This window comes from Stomoxys calcitrans, chromosome 4, assembly GCF_963082655.1.
Source record: "Stomoxys calcitrans chromosome 4, idStoCalc2.1, whole genome shotgun sequence".
Lineage (NCBI taxonomy): Eukaryota > Metazoa > Arthropoda > Insecta > Diptera > Muscidae > Stomoxys > Stomoxys calcitrans.
Genome location: NC_081555.1, coordinates 28,454,469 through 28,479,509, shown reverse-complemented (window position 1 = coordinate 28,479,509; position 25,041 = coordinate 28,454,469). Strand labels below are relative to the sequence as shown.

The following is a 25,041-nucleotide window of genomic DNA, read 5'->3' as shown; positions in this document are numbered from 1 at the left end:
CTGTTGTTTTATTTGATATTTATTTGACTAAACATTTTCAAAGTTTTGTTGTTTTAAGTTAATCGCATGATTTTAGTCTTGATTAATATTCCATTTCATTTAAATTGTTTCAAGGATTCTGGGTGCCTAAAATTAACCATAGACTTTTACATTTTTCAAGTACATGCACCAGTGCGTACACTACATTTTCTCCATAGAGATTTTGGACGTTTCAAAATTCCTAAAAATTCCTTCTATGGTTTTTAAGGTTCTAGATTTTAGTCAAATACTTTATGGCAGTATTAAGGCTACCAAGTCCCCTTGTTAGGTTTACCTCCTAACATAAGCTGCTAATAAACATATTCCAGTTCGTTAATTTCTTATAACAAAATTTCACCAATTAAGTTATAGTTCTTCAATATTTTGATTAAATTTTATTTTTTATATTTTTGATTGGTTTTCTAAAACACATTACAAACATACATACAAAATAAACTTATGCCATGTATATATTGTATATATTAACTCACGTTCAAATTCTTATATATTCCTGTTTGCGTCTTGGGCTATACTAAATATACTGCATTGAGTGCATTGAGCTTAACTACGTACATACATATAGGTATGGGCTTAAACATTTCATAAATATACTTATGTATATATAAATACATAAATGGTAATTATTGTTTTTGTATAGTTTAGTATATTCGTTTTATTGTCTTAAAATTAGAAAAAAATACGCTTGTGGTCGCATGTGTGGACAATGGTTTTTTTTTTCTCTCATGCTACTAGCTATGATCAAAATATTTGGTCTCAGGAACCTTATTCTTTGGTGGATGTAAAAAAAATATATAAAGTAGCATTTAGCATTAAGGTTTTGCCTTCACAAAAGGAAACATTTGTAAAAAAATCTTAGGTTAGGTTAGAGATTTTTCTTCATTTCTTAATTTAGTCCAGTAATTTATAAAGCAACTGTAACTTAATGTGGGGAGATTCCACATTCAACACAGGTTGGCCAAATTCATCAACATACTTATCGTAATACTGTTCCAGCAGTACCTCAAAGCCATGGGATTTTAAAATCTTTTGGGAGAAAATGCCAGTGGCATCGGCCTTCATGATCTGTAAGGAACATATTATGTGATGACCATGTTCCAAGTTTCATTGTTTAAATGCTTACCTTATATCCATATTCTTTGGCTAAATCCTCACTATGCCTCACCAAATGTTTGGCTATACCTTGGCCTCGATACTGACCATCCACTGATAATATACGCAAATCAAATGCCTTGTCCACATTGAATCTTTGAAATATGTCTTCTTTAAGATTGAGGGTATATAAAAGTTGGAATATTTTCTTAAATTTCACATCGTCATTCAATTCTAGTTTCTTTTGTGATGTTAAAATATCACCTGGACGCAAAATGCCATTTAAGATGACTCCAGCAATCTGAAAATGAGATATGCCATTTTTTAAAAGCTTTATTTATTAAAAATTTAATTTTTTAGAAAATTTTGTGAAAGTGTTTTTTACAGAAAATTTTGTTTATTTATTTTATAGAAAAATTTTAAATTTTATATAAAACTAGCTGACCCGGGCCCGCTCCGCTGTGCCTTCTTTTACTTTATATGGAACAAAAGTGTCCTTGGAATATTTATTTTGGACAATTAAAGACCTTTTCGTGAAATACCATGCTAACTTGACTAACAGTTTAACAATATAAGTGCCTTTATCTGAATCCCACATGTGCTTTATTGGTCTACGAATTTAAGTTTGGATGTAAGGTGTACTCCATTTTTAAAATACTTCATTTCAGCCCGGTATTCTCATGTCTGATTTAGTGGTGTTTTCGGGGAAGAGGTGATCCCCCAAATACTTGGCCCTGAAAAAATATCAGCATCGTGCTCTTCTCTCTAATACCATTTATTTAAACTCCATATTGCCATTGGCTTAAGAGGAGTTTACACGATGAGGAGTCCCCCAAACACATGGCCCCAAAATAGGTTATCAAATTAGTTTTTTAATCTCAAATACCTTTCATTTGAGCCACATATTGGCATGGTTGACAAATTTTTTCCCTTTGGGGGTGTTTTGGGAAAGGGGTGATAGCCTAAATACATGGTCCTACATTTGGATATCAAACTCGTATTCTACTCCCAAATACCTTTATTTGAGCCTCATATTGTGATGGTCACTAAAAAATTGCTGTTTGTGGGGTATTTTGGGAAAGGGGTAGACCCCTAGAAAATTGGACCCGAAAATGGGTATCAATTCTTGCTCTACCCTCTAATACTTTTCATTTAAGCTCCACATTGATATGGTTGGTAAATATACCCGATTTAGGGGTGTTTTGGGGATTGGGGTAGTCTCCCAAATACTAAGCCCGGAAAATATATCAGCAACGTACTCTATTCTCATATAACTTTATATCATTTATTTGAACCCCAAACGGCTTGGGGGTGTTTTGGGGAACGGGTGGCCACTCAGTGAGTTGGCCTTGAACATATAAATCGGATTCGTGTTCCACTTTAAAAACCCTCTTATTTGAGCCTCATACTGCAATAGTCAGCAAATATTTACTTTTTGGGTGGTGTTGTGGGGGTGGGGTGGCCCCATAGACACTTTTCCCGAATACTGATATCAAATTCGTGGTTTACTCCCAAAGATTTTTCATTTGAGCCCCATATTGCTACGGTCGTAAATTTTTCCCCTTTGGGGGATGTTTTTGGTGAGAGGCGGCCCCCCAAAACACTTGGTCCCATATTTGGATATCATATTTGTGTTCTACATTTAAATACCTTTTATTTAAGCCCCATATTCCCATGGTCAGTAAATAAGTCCTGTTTGGGGGTGTTTTGGGAAAGGGGTGGACCCACATTTGGATATCAGATTCGTATTCTACTCGCAAATATCTTTCAATATTGCCATGGTCGGTAAATATGTCCGATTTAGGGGTGTTTTGGGGCTTGGGGTGGTACCCCATCTGAAATTTGGATACCAAATTTTTATTTTTAGGATACTATATGAGAGCACAAAAAATATCGCTTAAATCGCACTACCCATCTCCGAGATCTGGCGTTTTTGAAAATTAGTGTTAGGGGGAGGGTCCGCCCCCCCCCCCCCTCCCCCTTCAGATATGAAAAAATGTAGTACCCTATTTTCACCACTGTGTCATTATGCACCTTCTGTGAAAATTTCAAGAACATCGGTTCAACCGTTTCTGAGTCTATAAGGAACACACAAACATACAAACAAACCTACAAACAAACACAAATTGAATTTTATATATAAGATTTTGTCAAAAATAAATTTTTACAGAAAATTTGTCAAAATTTTATTTCTGAAGAAAATCTTGTCAAAATTTTATTTCTATAAAAATTTTGTCAAAATTTTATTTCTATAAAAAATTTTAATTTTTAATAATTTAATTTTTATATAGAACTAGCTTTGCGATAAGCGTTTGCAGCCCTTTTTTGACATGGTCCAAATAGCTTTCAATAGAGGCATAATTTTTGTTTGGGGCGACCCGGAAATCGACCTAAATTTTTATATAATTTTCGTATTTTTCTCTCAAATACCTTTTGTTTGAGTCCCATTTTGTCCCGTTCAGTGTATACATACATATGGCATTTGGGGATGGGGATGGGGCGCCCCCCCTACACTTCTACACTTAAACACCTTTAATTTTATGCCCATATTGTCCCAATACGTAAACATGCCCGTTTACTCTACCATCTATGAAAAACGGTTCAGCAGTTTTAAGTCTATTCGGAACAAACAAACAAAGCGCAATGCTTAAATTTTTATTTTGTATAAAAGATTTGCCTTGCAAGAGGCGTACTCAATAGGTAGGGTTAAGCTTAAAAGGCAAAAAACAAACATGCCGCTTATATCAAAATCCCAATTTGTGATTCGATTTCCTAACACCAACAACCATGACATTGATTGATTGATTTGATTTAGCGTACTGTTTTATTACTTTACCTGATTGTTGTCTGCCACAGCCATAAAACTTAAATTATCCTCTAATGTTTCCAAACTATGATGTTCTAGATCACGATTTCCAAAACCACGTTGGCATAAGCCAGCAGCTTTGTTTAAAGGTTCATCGGCAAAGAAATTGTCTCTTAAATGTCGTATGACATCATCGTAACGATCTTCTGTGATAAGTTTATACTCCATTGTGGAAATTAGCTGAAAAAAAGAAAATATTAAAAAAAACATAGAAAAAAATTTCGAATAGAAAAAAAAATAAATATTTTAAATAATTGGCTCCAAAGCTGAAAAATATCCAGTTGAGATCATACACGTTCAGATAAAAACAAGCAAAATGAAGTTTTAAACTAAGATTTTCATAACAAAGTTGATTTTATTTAACTTTCATGTCGTTCCACTCTCGTAAAGTTAATGCGAAATTCTATTTAATTGCAAAGCGTATAACAGACATTTGTTTGTGGTTGTTAAGTTTTCAAGTGTACGTCGATAAAATTTTTGAACTAAAAAAATAGCATAGTACATTTTACGGTAATAAAACGATTAGTATATGAGAGGTATATCTAAATCCGAAACGACTTTCAAACAGATTGTTTGAAAATTGTTGTTACTACGGCCATATAAGTGGTGATACATATAATCAGGTGATACATATATATGGGAACTATATACAAATCTGAACCGATTTTGATCAAATCTTGCAGATATGTTAAGATCAGTAACAAAGCAATCCATGCCAAATTTTGTGCAGATCGGTTGAAAATTTTAGCTACTACGGACATTTAAGTAAAAATCGATCGCTACATATTTATGGGAGCTATATCTTAATCTGAACCGATTTTGACGCAATTTTGTAGATATGTTAAAATCAGTAACAAACGAGAGTTATAGGAAAATCCTTCCTGTCAAATTTCGAGAGAATCGGTTAACAAATGACCATTTTATTGCTGTATTACTGTAAATCGGACGAACATATATATGGGGCTATATCCAAATCTGAACCAATTTCTATGAAATTAACCATTAATATCGAGAGTTATAAAAAAATCCTTCCTGCTGAACTTCGAGAGAATCGGTTAACAAATGACCATTTTATTGCTGTATTACTGCAAATCGGACGAACCTATATATGGGAGCTATATCCAAATCTGAACCGATTTTTTCCAATTTCAATAGGCTTCGTCTCTAGGGCGAAAAACATGCCCATACCAAATTTAAAGACGATCGGATGAAAATTGCGACCTGTCTGCAGACGGACAGAAAGATAGACGGACATAGCTAAATCGAATCAGAAATGTTGCCAGCATTAAGGGGGGAAAACCAACGCTGACATTTTTATCTCATGGTCTCGCAAGGATTCGAACCCAGGCGTTAAGCGTCATAGCTTACCTCTGCGCTACGGTGGCCTCCATATCGCCCTTTTATATGTCCCTCTGTCATCTCATAAGTTTTTCATTCAACTACAATAAAAGTTATCTACACTATTGCTCCAGTTTTTTGCAACACCCTCATTTCTCGCAAAAATTAATTTACGCCATGTAATAAAATTTCAATTTTCTTCTTACCGGCCACATCAATTAACATATTTACGTACTGTGTGAAAAAAAGGGAATACAACGTAGGCTGCACCATGTTGCATAGCAAAACAGTTCAGCGTTTGTCTCTTAAAGCAATTAACGGCAATTTTATGCCGCTAGTAGACAACGTAGGCGCATCGCATCCCCATACCATTTGGCATTATTTATTGCAAATTATTTGAGAATTATTGCCATGATGCTAAAAACCAATTAATAATGGTTTGTTTGTAAACAAGCGATTAATGTGAACAGGCCGGAGAGTTCCCTCTCTGCAGATGGCACAAATGTTGGAAAAACAAAAATTGCCTAATAAATTAGCCAATTAATAATTAATAAAAAGCAATACTCTGTTGTTTATTAGTCTACGTTGCTCTTGTTGGCTCTTAGAAGTTTGCGAAAATTGTCGCAGACATAATGAAGCTTCTGATGTTGTAACGTGGATGTTGAAGCAACGCACAAGGGATAAATTCATGGAAGATGAATGCAACGGAGATACTACATGTTGTGCTGTAAAAGATGCAAAAAGATATTGAGAGAGGGAAAAATATAAGGCGAAATCTTAAAATTTGCTGGAAATTACCCCGGTGTGCTTTGATCTACCTTTAAGTTGTTGCGGCCCACTTTTGATATGGTCAAAATTGTAAAATAATTTATATGTGTATTTAACTCTCAAATACCTTTCAATAGCACCCCATATTATCCCGTTCGGTCTACATATCCATTTGGTGCATAATTTTGGGATGTGACCCCAATTTTTTTATATAAGTTTTTATTCTACTCTCAAATACCTTTCGTTTGAGTCCCATATTGATCGATCTACATGATCGTGTGAGAGTGGTTTTTGTTGTGGGGCGGTCCCCCTTGAACTTGACCTCACATTTTTATATAAGTTTCGTATTCTACCCTCAGATACCTTTCCTTCTAGTCCCATATTGTCGTGTTTGGGGTATATGTGCATTTGGGGCATAATTTTCGGATGGGACGACTCCCCTGGGAATAGACCCTAGATTTTAATCTAAGTTTCCTATTCTACTTTCGAATACTTTTTGTTTGAGTCCCAAATTATCCCTTGCGGTCTACATATCCGTTTGGGGATGTTTTATGCAAAATTTGTATATCAAGTTAGTATTCCACTCTTAAATACCTTCAATATGATAAACAAATTGTCCCAATCAATAAACATGTCCATTTGGATGGGGTTTTGGGGTAGGGCCTATCTGGGGGAACGACCTAAATTACGTGTTTTTGGATTACCATAAGCGTGCAAACCAAATTTCGCGCACTCATCTCCGAGATCAGGCGTTTTCACAAATTGGAGTAAGGGGAAGGGTCGGTTCCCCCTTCGGACATAAAAAATAGGGTACCCTTTTTTATATGACAGCTATATCAGTTTATTGACCGATTTCAACCATACTAAGCACAGTTGTTGGAAGTTATACCAAAACACCTCATGCAAAATTTCAGCCAAATCGTATAATAATTGCGCTTTCTAGTGGCTCAAGAAGTCAAGTCCCAAGATCGGCTTATATGACAGCTGTATCAGGTTATTGACCGATTTCAACCATACTAAGCACAGTTGTTGGAAGTCATAACAAAACACCTCATGCAAAATTTTAGCCAAATCGAATAAGAATTGCACTTTCTTGTGGCTCAAGAAGTCAAGATCCATGATCGGTTTATATGGCAGCTATATCAAAACATGGACCGATATGACCCATTTACAATCCCAACCGACTTACACAAATAGGAAGTATTTGTGCAAAATTTCAAGTGACTAGCTTAACTCCATCGAAAGTTAGCGTGATTTGAAGACAGACGAACGGACAGAAGGACGGACGGACAGAAGGACGGACGGACAGAAGGACGGACCGAAAGAAGGACGGACGGACAGAAGGACGGACGGACAGAAGGGCGGACATGGCTAGATCGACCTAAAATGTCATGAAAAATTTCAAGTGGCTAGCTTAACTCCTTCGAAAGTTAGCGTGATTTGAAGACAGAAGGACGGACGGACGGACAGAAAGACGGACGGACGGACAGAAGGACGGACGGACAGATGGACGGACGGACAGATGGACGGACGTACAGTTGGACGGACGTACAGAAGGACGGACGGACAGAAGGACGGACGGACAGAAGGACGGACGGACGGACAGAAAGACGGACGGACGGACAGAAGGACGGACGGACAGAAGGACGGACGCACAGAAGGACGGACGGACAGAAGGACGGACGGACAGAAGAACGGACGGACGGACAGAAGGACGGACATGAATAGATCGACCTAAAATGTCATGACGATCAAGAATCTATATACTTTATGGGGTCTTTGACGAATATTGCGAGGAGTTACAAACAGATTGAAGAAATTAGTATACCCCCATCCTATGGTGGAGGATATAAAAAGCGCAACACTTTGATTTTCATCCGTTTGCAACACATAGAAAAACCTCCTTTTCCGAACCTACAAAGTGTATATATGTCGAGTCGTTGTAAAATTCTAAGTTGATTTAACGATGTCCGTCGGTCTGTCCCTCCGTCCGTCAGTTGTAATCACCATACAGTCTAAAAATTGAGATATTGAGCTGAAATTTGGAACAGATCCGTGTTTCCTGCTTACGTAGATTTATAGTTCTTGAATGAGCCAAATCGGATTGTATTTGGATATAGCTGCCATATATACCGATCTGCCGGTTTAGGGCTTAAAGCTCATAAACGACTCATTTATTTCCCAATTCCACTGAAATTTGGAAGATTGAGTTTGACAAGGCATGCCATTGTCCAAACTGCAGATGGTCGAGATCGGATTTTATTTGATACAGCTTCCATATTGACCGATCTGCCGATTCAGGGTCTTAAGCTCATAACAGGCTGAGATTTAAAACAGAGAGTTAAACTATGGCTCCCGATATCTATCCTGAATATAATCCATATGGGGCAATATTTACATTTGACTGCCATATAGACCAATCTGCCTATTCTGAATCTTAAGCACATAACAGGCGCATTTATAACCCAATTTCGCCGATATCTGACCCGAATATAATCCATATCGTGCTGTTTACATATAGATGTCATATATACCGATTTGCCGATTCATGATCTTAAGTCCATAATATAACCTGATTTAGTTAAGATTTAGAACAGGAGGCCACCGTTGCGCAGGGCTTAGCATGTCCGCCTATGACTGTGAACGCCTGGGTTCGAATCCTGGCGAGGTCATCACAAAAAATTTTCAGCGGTGGTTTTCCCCTCCTAATACCGGCAACATTTGTGACGTAGGTATACCAAAGAGATATCGTACTGCGGCACTCCGTTCGGACGCGGCTATAAAAACGAGGCCCCTTATCATTGAGCTTAAACTTGAATCGGACTGCACTCATTGATATGTGAGAAGTTTGCCACTGTTCCTTAGTGGAATGTTCATGGGCAAAATTTGCATTTGCAATTTGGGTTACACTAGACATCTCGTTGTCCATATCGGACGATATTCTGATACAGCTATCACATACACCGATCTGGCGATTTAGAGTCTTAAGCTCAAAAAAACAAATTCAAAAGCCGATTTCGCTGAAATTTGGAACATTGAGTTTGACAAGGCCTGCCGTTGTCCAAACTGCAGATGGTCGAGATCAGACTTTATTTGTCGTATTGACCGATGTGCCGATTTAGGGTCTTAAGCCTATTAAAGACGCATTTATTATACAAATTCTTTGAAATTTGGGACTATATGCAGAGAAAGCTTTCATGTAGAAGGATCTGCCGATTTATGGTTTAAATCCCATATATTTACATACGATTTCTTGTCTGATTTCGCTGAAGTTTGAAACTGTGGTGCATATAAGGCCTTTTTTATGCCAAAAATAAATATGATCCTGATAGGCCCATATTTGGACATAACTTAGAATAAAGTAGATAGTTTTAATTAAATAAGATTTTTAATACCCTTGGTGTTGGATATCCAAAACTATTGTGCGGACGAACTTAATACGTTTTTACTTACTCGTATCGCATTTGTCAAGTCCTTTGCCTGGTATCTTTTTATAGGCAAACAAAGGATAATGGATAAAAGTTTCTATGCTTTTGGAGCTATATCAGTGTATGAATCGGCTTGGATGTTGGAGACCATAGTAGATGCGATTATGCAAAATTTCAACCAAGTCCTGTTTATATGGGGCTATATCAGATTATATACCGATTCGGCCATATTTGGCACTTTACTAAAACAGCAGTTTTTGTTTGCTGAAAATAAGAAAGCAGGCAGCAAAAATAGAACTGCTGATTAGCAAACATTTCTAACGACCTTAGATGTCAAAAAAATTCTTTATTTATATATTTCTCCTTATGCCAATCAAAACTACATTTGGATATCTCTTGCCTAACTCGAACTAGACAATTCTATTTTTTGGTATTTTTCTATTCATTCGGCGTTAATGGACCTGGTTCTCTTTTCAGTTAACAATGAACATCTTCCTTTGCTTTACTAATCACTTGTCTAGTTTTACTGACTTCTTATAATGACTGTCAATCATGTAAAAAATTCCAATTTTCTTAAAAAATAATGTTATCCTGCAATCGATTTCTTTTGATAATGTGTACTCAGACACAATCATACATACTTGTAATTTTTTACTTTCTTCATCATACATACACGATGAACTACACAGCAGATTCTTAAGATTATGCACACATTCTACACTGTGCTGTGTATCAACAATCCATCACACACAATGTGTGCCAAGAGGCGGATACGCATATACACATTCATACTAACACACTGGCACAATCACTAGAACGGAAGCAACAACCACCTGTCGCCATGGTGGCAGCAAGTAATCACACTCGTAATTTCACTACCAATCATTTACTACCATTCAAATATTTATCAGAAGATGAATGTGTGCAAAAGCCGGAGGCGAAGAGGTTGAGGATGATGATGAGGATGATGATGATGATGATGGCGAAGATGATTGCCCTTTAAATTACTTTGTCGAGCTTCCATTACTGTTGTTGGTGATTTTGCTTTGCAAATTTTGCTTTTTTATCATAATCCTATTATAATCTCTTCCAATGTGAAACCATTAACGTAATAGCATTTAAGGCTTATGCATGCATGCAGTTGTATATGTATGTGTTGCTGTTCCTCTCAGTTACTCACGTTCCCTAAGAACGAATGCATTTTTGTGATTTATTCTCTAATCTCAGTTGAAATAGAGCGTGTTGACCACAGGGAGAGAATAAGAGTTTCAACCTAAAGGATTGCCCATGAACTGCAGCCACTATGGCAACAAAAGAGTACTATAACATATACTCGTAGAGTACAATAACTGGTTTAATTATAATTTGTCACACGCACGCTTATTTTGTATATAACTCACACTCCAACTCTTATGGTGTTTGTGACTGACTCTTAGGGGAACCCAACAAGTGCCAAATGAATTATTAAAGCATATATTAAAGCACGCATACACAAATTTGAGTCATATTTAAAAATAAAACTTCAAAACCAACAGCTATTTAAATATTTTAAACCATACACTAGTTAGGGTATATCTTACTACCTACTGCCTGTTATTAATATTCTTTACTATTTTCAATAAATCTTATTTTTTTTGTTAATTTTTTTTTTATTATTTTCTAAGCTTATTTAAAGTAAAAAAAAAGCTTTGTCATCCGCAATATTTTTTCGGGGGAAAAAAAGTAAACCGTTCCGTTTGAATTTTGCCACTACACTAAACATTGAAAAGTCAAATAACAGAAAATCTAAAGGAAATTCCCCCCCCAACACTAACACAGTCATTTGCCAATGAAGAAAGTGATGCTGGGATGTAGAGGACGATAACACAAAACCGAGTGATTTTGAGCTGAATGTTTGATTGTGTGTGATACGATGTGATGGGATGTGATATTTGGTCATACTTACATACACGCATATGATACGCATCAGTGATGAGAAAAGGGCTCGTTAAATGGAACAAGTAAAAGTGTGCCAAGTTCGGCCGGTCCGAATTTTGGGAAGCCACCAACATAGATTCTTCTAAAACATGGGAACTAAATCTAGTTATAGACGGAATTGGACAGTTGTTGCAAAACACTATATGCAAAATTTCAGGCAAATTGGAAAAAAAAATCGCGATTTGTAAGGGCTCAAGAAGTCAAATCGGGAGATTGGTTTATATGGGAGCTATATCATGTTCTTGACCGATTTGAACCGTACTTAGCACAGTTGTTGGGAGTCTTAACATAACACCATGTACAAAATTTCAGCCAAATCAGATGAAAATTGTGGCTTCCAGGGGCTCAAGAAGTCAAATCGTTTTATGTGGGAGCTATATCAGGTTCTTGACCGATTTGGACCGTACTAGGCACAGTTATTGGAAGCCATAACCGAACTATAACCGGTTGAACGCGTAAAGCTGGCCGTTTGAAATTTTGTACAGATACTTTATATTGATGTAGGTCGTTGAGGATTGCAAATGAGCCATATCGTTTCAGATTTGCGTTTCAGATAGCCACCGTATAAACCGATCTCCCGATTTGATTTCTTTAGCCCATGGAAGCCACAATTCTTATCCGATTTGTCTGAAATTGTGTGTAACGACTGCTCCTATGGCCTTCAACATACATGCCAAATGTGACTTAAATCGGTTGATAACCTGATATAGCTCCCATATTAACCGATTTCCCGATTTTACTTCTTGAGCATCTATAGTGTGTAATTCTTATCCGATTTAGCTAAAATTTGGTACAGTGACATTTAATCTAACCACAAACATACATGCCAATATGGGTTGAATCGGTACATAACCTGATATAACTCCCATATAAACCGATCTCCCGATATATCTTCTTGAGCCCCCATAGGGCGCAATTCTTATCCGATTTGGCTGACATTTTGCACAATGACTTTAAAATCCAACATCCAAAGCAAGTATGGTTCGAAACGATCCATAACCTGATATAGCTCGAATAGCAGGCAATTTTTATCCATTATCCTTTGTTTGCCTATAAAGAGATAGCGGGCAAAGAACTTGACAAATGCCATCCATGTTGGAGGGTATATAAGATTCGGCCCGGCCGAACTTAGCACGTTTTTACTTGTTTTTTCTTAAACTTAGTTTTCAATCCCATTTATGAATTCATGCCTACCGGTCCGTATGTGTTCCAATTTTTCTGCCAACTAAAAACTCGCCAAAACCTTTGTTCGGCAACTTTGCAGCTCATTGCAGTTTATGCCAAATATAATAATAATTTTGGCAAAATTATTTGATCAAGGTGAGAACTCTATTTATCGAAACAGACGTCAAGCCAAAAATAACGTTTGACACTTAAACAGAACCTCATTTATTTGCATTAATCTAATATTTACTTAACACTAACACTAGGTACTAAATTATTAAACGCGAGCTAAATTCGATCGAGCCGAATCTTGGTTACCCACCACCATGAATTAACAAGTGAGGAAAGACAGAAGTCGAGCCAAGCCGACTATATAATACCCTGCGACACCAAATCTGACTATTGCAAATTTTCCCATGAACATTCCATTAAGGAACAGGGGCAAACTTCTCACATATCAATGAGTGCAGACCGATTCAAGTTTAAGCTCAATGATAAGGGGCCTTCTTTTTATAGCCGAGTCAGAACGGCGTGCCGCAGTGCGACACCTCTTTTAAGCAGAAGTTTTTACATGACAAAGTACCTCGCAAATGTCGCTAGCATTAGGAGGGTATAACCACCGCTAATATTTTATGATTTGAACCCCTAGGATTTGAACCCAGAAGTTCAGCGTCATAGGCGGACATGCTAACCTCTGTGGGCTCTACCTCCATAATAGGGCATACCAAATAAAAGATATATGTTTATGGGAACTATACCCAAACTGAAGTTGTTGAAGTTTTGCGCACAAATTTAGACGTCAAATCAAACATCTCGCGCAAAATTTTGTAAAGACCGAACCAAAACTGTGGCTGCTACAGTCATAATAGGCCACATCGGGTGAAAGATATATATGAGAGCTATATCTAATTCTGAAACTATTTTGTTGAAATTTTGAGCACAAATCGAAACGTTAAATCAAACACCTCCTGCAAAATTTTTTAAAGATCAAATGTCTATAGCCTTAATGGGCCACACCGGATGAAAGATATGTATGGGAGCTATATCCAAAAGTGAACCGATTTTAATGAAATTTCGCGCACAAGTTGAGACGTCAAATCATACACCTCGTGGATGATTGTTCGTTAAGATCGGACCAAAACTGTGGCTGCTGCAGCCATAATAAGACACACCAGATGAAAGATATGTATATGGGAGCTGCATGTAAATCTGGACCGATTTCTTCCAAAGTCAACAACGTCCGTTCTTGGGTTAATAAAATAGCATGCACAAAATTTGATGGTAATAGGACAACAAATGGGACATGTACCATGATTACAAGAGTTCATGGACAGACAGACGGACATGTCAGACTCGTCTCCTTATTACCATTGCAAACAAATGCCCAAAGTTATAATACCCTGTTCCACAGTTGTGGTGTAGGGTATAAAAACTATCCTCGCCATTTTATTCACATAAATATTTTTGTTCAGAATTTTTTAGAATATTTTTTTTTGTATATTTGAACATTTGTCGAAAATGTGTTCAAAGTTTATTTTTTTTTTCAAAACTTACGACGAAATCTGCACACAAATAAGTACCCACAATGACTAGGTGCCATCACTGACCAAAACATATACACAAATGACCGTTTACATTTAATTCTGCACAGCATTGCCATGTAGGTTTTACTAAATGGGGGAATATGGAAAAATTCTGCTCACCTGTAACCATAACACAGAAGTACGTAATAAATTGGCAAACATATAATAGAAATAAAGGATTTTAGGTATATGAAACCTCTTACCCTTAAAGCACCACCCAAAAATAAAAGTGGGCCCATCGAAACAATATGGAACTCAAATGAAAGGTATTTAGGAGCAGTGTATGAGTTGGATATAAAAAAATTGGTCCAAGTACTTAGAAGCCCGCGCCTACCCCAAAACCTCATCAAATAGACCTATTGTCATGACAATATAGGACACAAATGAAAAGTCTTCATGGGTAGATTACGAATATGGTATTGAAAATGAGGTTCAAGTCATGCGATCTGTATAGGCTCAAAAGGGCTGACCCGATTTTCTTGAAATTTTGCACAATTGGTATTGGGTTGCCCAAAAAGTAATTGCGGATTTTTCACAGCTTGTGACTCTGTAGTTGCATTCTTTCTTCTGTCAGTTATCAGCTGTTACTTTTAGCTTGCTTTAGAAAAAAAGTGTAAAAAAAGTATATTTGATTAAAGTTCATTCTCTTTTATTAAAAATGCTTTTACTTTCTTTTAAAAAATCCGCAATTACTTTTTGGGCAACCCAATATTAGAAGCGGGAGGAAAATCCCTTTACCTTAATCTTCAAAAACACCAGATGAGAGGTATCCCTCAAAACCCGCCCAAACGGATACAAAGACCGTTCAGCGCAATATGAGGCTCAAATGAAATGAACTAAAGAGTAGAGAACAAATTGTGCATGCACATTCGGGACTAAGGGTTTAGGGTACGCCCGTCCCCCAAAAATCCACCAAACCAGACATGTTTACCAACCATAGCAAAATGGGACTCATATAAGAGATGTTTGGGTAAACGCTTTCGAACCCAAGGCTTTAGACGGGCACGGTTCAGCTAGTAACATCCATAAAAACAAACCCCTGCTTTTACGTCATTTTTTTTTTACGCCATTTTTTATTCCCATTATTTTAAAAAGATATGTCGTCTATTCCAACTCTTGTTAAGGATGATCAAACGTTCACTGACCCGTTTGATAAGGCTAACCTCTTGGCTGATATATTTGCAGGGAACTCTTCCCTGCCGAATGGCAATCAACCACACTCCTTAATCGAAAATGTACCTGGTGTCATGCCCCAAATATATTTTCGAACTCGTGGAGTTAAAAGTGTTCTTGAGAATCTTGACGTAAATAAATCCCCGGCCCGGATGGCATACCAACACTTGTCTTACGCAGATGTTCTTCGACGCTCGCTCGTCCATTAAGAAACCTTTTCAACCTTGCCTACCATGCGGGAGTCTTCCCGGCGCGTTGGAAGGTTGCGAACGTTTAACCAATACCCAAAAAGTGTGAGGCAAACAACACTGCGAATTATCGGCCAATTGCGATATGCTCCGCTCTCTCCAAAGTCATGGTGAGCATGGTTAATCACCATCTTGTGAGGTATTTGGAGTCGAATGGCCTTATTAGCGACCAAAAGTATGGGCTCCGCAGAAATCGCTCTATAGGCACTTCTGTCGGAACGTTTAAGTCCCTCAATCCATCAGTTTGGTGAGAGTAAGGTTGTGGCTCTTGGTATCTCCAAGGCATTTGATAGGGTCTGGCATGGTGAACTACTATCAAAGCTTGTGGTGTCTGTAATGGCTTCGTTCGATTTATTTCGAGCTTTCTCAGAGATCGCACTATTCGAGTCGTTATAGATGGGTTCTTTCATCCAATGAGCATAAATTGACCGCAGGTGTACCACAGGGCTCTGTTCTTTCTCCTTCTCTTTTTTTTTTTTGTTTTCATCAACGATCTGTTGGGTCAGACATCGAAACCGATCTACTCATTCGCGGATGACAGTGATCTCTGTCATTCGTACTCATTCCACCATAGGCCGAGTCTTCGAGATATTGAGGACAAGAGGCGGGTTATGGATGATACACTCTGCCAGGATTTGCTGGCCATTTCTGAGTGGGGTCGAATGAATCGAGTCGATTTTAATGCACGGAAGACTCAGTGCTGCATGTTGTACTCCAGGGCTCCGTTCTTCCTCCTTCTCTTTTTCTTATTTTCATCAACAATCTGTTGGGTCAGACATCGAAACCGATCTACTCATTCGCGGATGACAGTAATCTCTGTCATTTGTACTCATTCGACCATAGGCCGAGTCTTCGAGAGATTGAGGACAAGAGGCGGGTTATGGATCTGCCAGGATTTGCTGGCCATTTCTGAGTAGGGTCGAATGAATCGAGTCGATTTTAATGCACGGAAGTCTCAATGCTGCTAATTGTCACACAAACGATTCGCTGACCCATAACGATCATCTTTGTCTATCAACGCTATAGGTGTTGAGCAATCAGAAGCTCTTGATGTTCTGGGCATGAAAATACAAAGTAATGTCCGTTGGGCTAAACATGTATTTGAAGTGTCGAAAGAAGCATTCAAGTGTTTGGGCTTCCTTAAACGGTGTAAGAATTACTTTACTCCGTTTGATCCTCTTAACATCTACACCACTTTGATAAGGCCGAAAATAGAGTACAGCTCACATGTATGGGCTGGAGCTTCAAAATCACCCCTGGAGCTACTGGACCGTGTACAGAGGAGAGTGATGCCGTTGATTGGGGACAGTAAGGTATCCAACCTTATTGCCTCCTTTGATCATCGTCGCAATGTGGGTTGTTTGCGCTGTTCTATCGGTACTTTCATGGTGTGTGTTCATCTGATATTCGTCTTCTTATTCCTGATGTAAGGATGTATGTCAGGGATACTAGACATCTCAGGAACTCACACCCGTTTGTAATTGATTGGCCTGAGGACCGCACAATGCATTATAGAGAGAATTCTTATTTCGCCCGTACCGTTCGTATGTGGAATTCCGGCTAATGTTTTTCCCACCCCCTTTGACATCCAAATATTTAAGACAAATGTCAATAAGCACTACATCCTTTTCCCCTCCTCCAATTCCTAATTTCCTCTCGCCAACGTAATGCACTGCATTCATAGGGGACATCCCCTGAGTGTTGGCTGATAGAAAAAAAAAGAAAAATGCCATTGGATATTGAAAAAGTAATACCAACAGCTTTTGGTAATGTGCTGACGTTTTTTAATATCTGCTCTGGCTTTGATAAAAATGCCATGAAGTGTACTCTATATGGTCTATGCCACAATCGACAGTATTTGAGCTCTTCCAGGAAAAATTAAATACCTTCGAAAGCCTTGCAAGGCTCAAAGGTGGTGACTTGTTGACACATGCCTCTGGAGATAGAGCTGCATATAGACGACATTATCATCCCCATAAAGACGTCTGTCAAATACCTAGGGATGAGACTGAATGCCAAATTAACGTACTCGAAGCAAATTGAGTACGCAACGACGGAAACAGCGGAAATAACCTCATAGCTAAGCAGGGTTAGGGCCAATATATGCTGACCTCTTCCAAGCAAAATAAAGATACTAATGAAGACCATTAAAAGTATTTTACTCGCAATGGAGCGACTGAGGATCTTTAAAGCCAAACAGGGCGTGGATTATACTAACCTCGCCCGAAGTATAGAAGATGGCAACAAAGATGGTTAAACGAGGCACGAAGAGTTGGCCGAACGCGATATGTGAGTTCTGTTATAGTGGGCATCTAAAATCAGACATGATTTAAGCTCCATTGAGAAATGACAAGGAGCAACCCTAGTAGAAAATTTACGTATGAACTCCATATTAGTAATGACAGCTCGTGGGATGGGATACTTTGCTGAACCTTACTTAAATCGTTTTCATTTGTTTTAGTTTAACAGAAAATCATCCAGTCTACCCTGCTGATACCTATTTCCCCTACCAATCTGGTAACATTAAATCTTTTATCGCTTTGTGGGCATGTCCATTATTTGCCAGTAGGAAATTTATGCGGTTATCAGTAACTAGGTTAGGTTTTCAAATAAAAAATTCCTAAGAGGATAAATTGATGACTGAATGTCGACTCCTGTCATTTATGGCTGCTATACGAGGTGTGCGATTGTGTGTGAGAACGAGAGATTGAACTCTCACATAAACACACAAGTGTTTGCGAGTGAATGTTTTTGATGTATTAAAGTGATTTTTTCGTTGTTGTGTGGAACTGTTTGTTGGTGTTTGGTGTTTATTGTGCCTTGGTATGGGTTTGTAGTAATAAAACGATTGTTTTGTTGTTGCTGCCACTACTTGCAGGGCATAATACTATCGGCAACTCCCTTATAAAAGGGCAAAGAGAAAATAGAATGAACAGAAGAAGCAAGCCAGGGGAAAGAGCAGTATAAATTGTTTTAAGGGCAGGATGAGAGAATGGAATGTAATTTGTACAATATGGATTTTTTTTTCTTTTTTTTGCTTTCTTTGAGTTTTGTCAAAACCTTTACCGAGTGTTCTAATTAAAAAAAGGAATGGGGAAAAATGCAATTAACCTACATTTCCATTTCTTTCCCCTTCAGTAATGGCATATATACAATAATTGAAAGGGAAATTGCTTATCTATATTGAGTAATCTGGAATATTTGTAGGGAAGTATTTATAGGAATTTCGAAGAAAATGTGATAGCTTTAGTATATGAAAAGAGTAAAGGTTTTAACCAAATTTCAACTTTAAGCCTGTTTTGACATTTATATCTAATTTAATAAAAAATTTTTATTTATTAACTTTTATATGTTTTATGAATATCTAATCTCTCTAAAATGAGTTGATAGATACAAATCTTAATATTATCCGTTTCCCATTCAGATAATTCTAAAATTGTATGGAGAAGTGTGATTAACTGTATTATGCCTCTCTTTGCTTGGATATAGGATCAATTATATCTTTCCTTTTGCTTTCATAATATTTTTTCAAATATCCTTCATAAATGTTTCTCCTTTAAAAATTGTTCTCCTTCAAAACTTTTATACAATTTAATTTCGCTATAACTCTACCATCTCGACCTTGCCTATAAACTGAAAATGAATTGAAATGTCCGCTCTATCATAAATCTTTTTCAACTGCTCTTTTAACCTTCAATTTCTGTTGTGTTTTTTTTTGTTGCTCCCTCATTTTCTGCTCCATTAAGTTTTTGTTTCGTGAAACAAAAAACTCAAAATGAAAAAGTCATTTCCCTTTTCAGCTGAGTTGTATGTATGTATGACTTGTTAAGGACAACTGTTGCTTTCACAAAAAGGATTTTGATGTTGTTGTTTTTCTTTTTTGTTTTGCTGCCATAAACTTTCCCTATACCCATTGTCAATACATAGAAAAATTGTTTTTCGCATGTTTTGTTCTCATCTTATGTATAAGTTAACAGTGGATTGGCCTTACTAGAAGAATGTTTTTGAAAAATTAAAAGAAGATGAAGACAAATAATGGCTATAAACAAACAAGTAAAGCGTGGTAAGTTCGGCCGGGCCGAATCTTGGAAACCCGCCACCATGAATTCTGCTAAAAATGTATACAAAATAAATTCAGTTGAAGGGCATAATCTGCATACCAAACTTCTGTAGTTAGTTTCATTTCGAAGACTGCATAGCACAACAACTGCTTTGCATGCCATCACCGCACACATTTGCCGTGGCTTCAATCAGCCCAGGCCATGTGATAGGACGGTCCTCGTGGCACTGGACCTATCGAAGGCATTCGACACCGTCAGCCATGCCAAACTATTTGAGGATATCGCCAACACGTCCCACCAGCCAGCCCTGAAACGCTGGGTCGGGAATTATCTGTGTGCTCGCCAGTTAGTTGCGGAATTTAGAGATAGGAAGTCGAAGCACCGTAGAGTGAAACAGGGAGTTCCCCAAGGCGGGGTGATATCTGCGGCACTGTTTAACCTCTACCTATTCTCCATTCCACCCCCTTCAGACGGCTTAGAGATCGTATCATATGCGGATGATTGTACGATCGGCTCCCCCTCCCCATTGTTGACAATTGTTGTTGTTGTCTGCAATAGGTTCAACGTCTACTTCAACGAACTTGCCTCATATTTCGCTGCAAGAAATCTGAAGATATCCGCCACCAAATCTTCAGCCACATTGTTCACTACAAATACGCCTGAGGTTATTACTGAGCTGACTGTGCAATGGTCGATGGAGAAATAATTCCGACCATCAAGTGTCCCAAAATACTTGGCGTCTCATTTGACAGCTCTTACACATTCTCCTTACATGCCACGGTAATTTGCGATAAAGTCAAAAGTAGAAACAAGTTCCTCAAGTTACTTGCTGGCAGTACTTGGGGTGCCAATAAAAAAACCTTGTTGACCACGTACAAAGCAATTGGCCGGTCTGTGGTATGTTATGCAGCCCCAGTGTGGTCTCGTCAGCTTTGTGACACACAGTGGAATAATATTCCTCCGAACTGCGACGGGTTGTCTCCTCAGTTCTCATGTGGACCACCTCCATCAGGAGACAAAGATCCTACCAGTGCAAAAACATAGGTTAGGTTAGGTTGAAAAGGGGGTGCAGATATTAATCCGCCCCATGCCACTATGGACATACACCTAAGCCAGTAATCGGCTTGTTGTGCGCTCCAAAAACTATAAAGTAACCTCTAAAAAGAAAATTTTAAGTTAGAAATTCCGTGCTACTTACAAAGACATGACTACATGCTATCTAAGCAATACCTTTTGGGCTGTTATCACAGAAACCATCCAAATCATCATTTTGTGGATAGATATCTAACGCCCAGAAGTCTTAAGGTAGATCTACACGTTCTAGAGTGTGAGGTTCAGCGCTACAAGAGAGAGAACCTCTAGATCAAGGGGCATATCAAGCAGGTCTAGACAACATTCATGCAGACACGGTAGCAGATGCGGTAAATGGCTACCGGGTGAATGTTGTCCTTGGAGAACAACCGCTTCCCATTGCACCTGAAGAAATTGACCCCCCCTTGAAAACCAGAGAAGTTCTGACAGATGCAGTCGCTTCAACTCCTACAGAGCAAGGATTGATGCCGACGTGCGATTGTCCCGATTGTAACCAGGGACCGCACCATACACGTCACCTGTTTAACTGCCAACCAGACCCACTCGACTCAGACCCAGATCCCTGTGGACGCACCCCGTCTAAGTTGCAGAGTTCCTGGATCTTGACACTCAACAGAATTAAGCAGACGAAAGGTAGAACACAACAAACTGCTACAACACCAACAACCGAACTTCTGTCAAACCAGCAAAAATTAAAGCTTCTAGGAACCGAACAAAGATGATCGAGAGACTGGTTTACATGGGAGCTATATCAGGTTATAGACTGATTTAGACCGTATTTGGCAGAGTTGTTGGAAGTCGTAACGGAACACCGTATGCAAACTTTTAGCCAAATCGAACAAAAATTGCGGCTTGTAAAGGCTCAAGAAGTCAAATCGGGAGATCGGTTTATATGGGAGTCATATCAGGTTATAGACCGATTTGGACAGTACTAGGCACAGTTGTTGGAGGTCATAACAGAACACTACATGTAAAATTTTAGCCAAAAATTGCGGATTGTAAGGGCTGAAGAAGTCAAATCGGGAGATCGGTTTATTTGGGAGCTAGGTTATAAACCGATTCAGACCGTACTCGACACAGTTATGGGAAGCTATATTACAACACCGCATGCTAATTTCAGACAAATCGGACAAAAATTGCGGCTTCCACGCCTCGAGAAGTCAAATCGGGTGATCGGTTTATATGGCAGCTATATTTTAATCTGAACCGATGTGGCCTATTTGCAATCCCCAAAGACCTATATCAATATTAAGTATCTGTGCAAAATTTCAAGCGGCAAGCTTTACGGGTTCGACCGCTATCGTGTTTTCGACAGACGGACATGGCTAGATCGACTCAGAACGCGAGACGATCAAGAATATATATATACTTTATAGGGTTTTAGACTAATATTTCGAGGCGTTACAAACGGTACGAGTAGATTAGTATACCCTCGTCCTATGGTGGTGGGTATAACAAAGATTAATTAAAAATGTCTTAGATTTTAACAAAATTTAATTTCTATTGGAAATTTAGTAATATTTTGATGTTGTGGAAAATTTTGTGAAATTTTTTATACCCGCCACCATAAAAATTTCTGTTTGAAACCTATCGAAATATGCATCTAAGATCCCATAAAGTATATATTGTATATTCTTTATCGTCATGTCATTTTAAGTCGATCTTGCCATGTCCGCACGACTGTCCATTCGTCTGTCTGTCGAAAGCACGCTAACTTTCGAAGGAGTCAAACTAGGCGGTTGAAATTTTCCACAAATACTTCTTATTAGTTTAGGTGGGTTGGGATTGTAAATGGGCCAAATTGGTCCATGTTTTGATATAGTTGCCATAGTCTCTAGAGAGCGCAATTTTCATCCGATTTGACTGAAATTTTGCAACAACTGCGCTAAGTATGACTCAAATCGGTTTATAACCTGGTATAGCCGCCATACAAACCGATCTTGGATCTTGACTTCTTTAGCCGCTGGTGGGCGCAATTCTCATCCTATTTGGCTGAAATTTTGCATGAGATGTTTTGTTATAACTTCCAATAACTGTGCTAAGTATGGCGCAAATCGGTACATAACCTGATATAGCTGCCATAAAAATCGAACTGGGATCTTGACTTCTTTTGATTTTCGATTTGGCTGAAATTTTGTACAACGGCTTCACCCATGACCTTCTACATGCATGTTCAATAGGGTCTTAATCGATTTATAGCCTGATACAGCTCCCATATAAACCCATCTCTCGATTATGCTTCTTGAGCCCCTACAAAGCGCAATTCTTATCCGAATGGACTGAAATGTTACCCTATGACTTCTACTATGGTCTTCAATATTCAATTCACTTATGGTCCGAATCGGACTATAACTTGATATATCTCCAATAGCATAACAATTCTTTCCCATTGTTCTTTGTTTGAAATAAATACCCAATTATGCTTCTTGAGCCCCTACAAAGCGCAATTCTTATCCGAATGGACTGAAATGTTACCCTATGACTTCGACTATGGTCTTCAATTTTTAATTCACTTATGGTCCGAATCGGACTATAACTTGATATATCTCCAATAGCATAACAATTCATTCCCATTGTTCTTTGTTTGAAATATATACCGCGAAAAGAACTCGACAAATGCGATCCTTGGTGGAGGGTATATGAGATTCGGCCCGGCCGAACTTAGCGCGTTTGTTATTTTTATAGCGATGTCAAAAAATTATTTTCATAAAAAAGTTTGTTTACATTTTATTCCCAGAAAAAAAATTTTGAATAAATTGGTTTATATTGTCACAAATACCTAAAAAGAATCCCAGTTGTGCTTCTACATACTACCAAAAGTTTTTAAGTTTTTGTCTACTCCAACAAAAACCACTGTCCATAAAAGAAAACTGCTTGTATTACTTAGAACTGTGTGTATTTCTATATATGTGAAGCAATATATTTGTATTTGTGAAAATATTGTGGATACTATAAGACCAAGCCCCCCTTGAATACTTACACAAAGCCAGTCACAAACTATACCCAGTAGTAGCAGACGAAGACAAATATATTCGTGCAATGATGTTTACAATGCCCTTAGTTGTTTATTCGTTGTTGTATGTGGTTTTATTCACGTTGGAAAAAAATAGACTGGAGCATATACTTAATACATACGTAGAGTACGAAGGAGATATGAATACGTATACGTCTCAGTGTACCACATATGAAAGTGGAAAAGTGGACAATAGACCAAAACTGAAATGAAAAATAAATAATCGTAATTATTCAATAAGAGTTAATAAAATTGGAGAAATTGACGAAAAAAAACTAAATAAAAATTAAAAATATAAAACTAAAATAAAATTCCAAATATTTTTGTATACCTTTAGTAAACGCGCCCAAAACGAAAACTAATGGAAAAAATCAAAAATCAAATCAGTTGACTTAAAGTAGAATTCCAAGAGATATGTGAATATACAATAACGGCCGTATTCACAAAACCTATTAAAGCTTTAAAATAGGTTTATTTGACAGTTCTGTAAAGGAAATCTGTCAAATAAACCTATATGAAATCTACATTAAATTTTATGAATACCGGTGTAAAAGTGTTACAATATGGGCTTAGAACTAAGTTTTTTCCTTAATAAGGGTAAGAGCCTCAAATGGCGTACAAAACAATATTGATTAATTGAAGCCTTGATCCTTTTTGACTAAAGTCAAATGATCGTTCATTAGCCTATGTCTATTGCATATGCATGGTACAACCAAAGGCAAGCTCTTGTATTTACATTTAAAACATTTATATTTCAGAGAAAGAAAGAAAGAGGGAGTGGAAGAAAAATATAGAGAGTGGGAGAATGAGAGAGTGAATCTTGTTTATCTACAACATTTATTTAAATTTTTGTACGTGATAATTCAAAAATTGTTGGCCAAGGAGTAATAAACTCATTTCATGATATGTATATGTATAAATATGTAAGTATATGTGTGGTATTTCAACCCAACATTATATTAAAATAAATATTAAAGAGAATACGTCATGAATTCCACGTGTAATTCTAGTTGGGTATGGTCGCATTTTTGTTTGCCCAAAAATTCATGTATTAAATTGCAATGTGTATGGCGCATTGCCGCTACAAAGGAAAGGACGTGACCTTCATCGAATTTAAAAATTTATAAAATGGTTTGTATTTGTAGTGATGTAGAAAAAATTGAGTGTCTGGAGGCATTGGTAGCCATTGGATTTTTTGATTG

At 37.7% G+C, this 25,041-nt stretch overlaps 1 protein-coding gene across 4 annotated transcripts; it reads right to left on the bottom strand.

Annotated features, from left to right (window-relative positions):
• Positions 1–384: 384 nt before the first annotated feature.
• Positions 385–24,020, bottom strand: LOC106082088 (arylalkylamine N-acetyltransferase 1). 4 transcript variants are annotated; one of them, XM_013244412.2, is made up of 4 exons: positions 23,807–24,020; positions 3,965–4,174; positions 1,160–1,429; positions 385–1,101 (listed from the first exon to the last, which is right to left on the bottom strand). In XM_013244412.2, exons 2-4 carry the CDS (start codon positions 4,160–4,162, stop codon positions 928–930), a joined length of 642 nt encoding a protein of 213 aa, XP_013099866.2. In that variant the 5' UTR covers positions 4,163–4,174; positions 23,807–24,020; the 3' UTR covers positions 385–927. The 4 variants fall into 4 exon arrangements, with proteins under 4 accessions (XP_013099866.2, XP_013099865.2, XP_013099863.2 ...); XM_013244411.2 differs by lacking the exon at positions 23,807–24,020 and adding an exon at positions 11,116–11,254; XM_013244409.2 differs by lacking the exon at positions 23,807–24,020 and adding an exon at positions 4,359–4,377.
• Between the last annotated feature and the right edge of the window lie 1,021 nt (positions 24,021–25,041).

What these genes read in the sequence shown, in the direction of transcription:
- LOC106082088 (XM_013244409.2), bottom strand. An exon ending in CTGTGGCAGACAACAATCAG is followed by an intron (nt 1,430 to 3,964) that starts GTAAAGTAATAA and finishes TCTCATTTTCAG; the next exon opens with ATTGCTGGAGTCATCTTAAA. An exon ending in CCAAAGAATATGGATATAAG is followed by an intron (nt 1,102 to 1,159) that starts GTAAGCATTTAA and finishes TGTTCCTTACAG; the next exon opens with ATCATGAAGGCCGATGCCAC.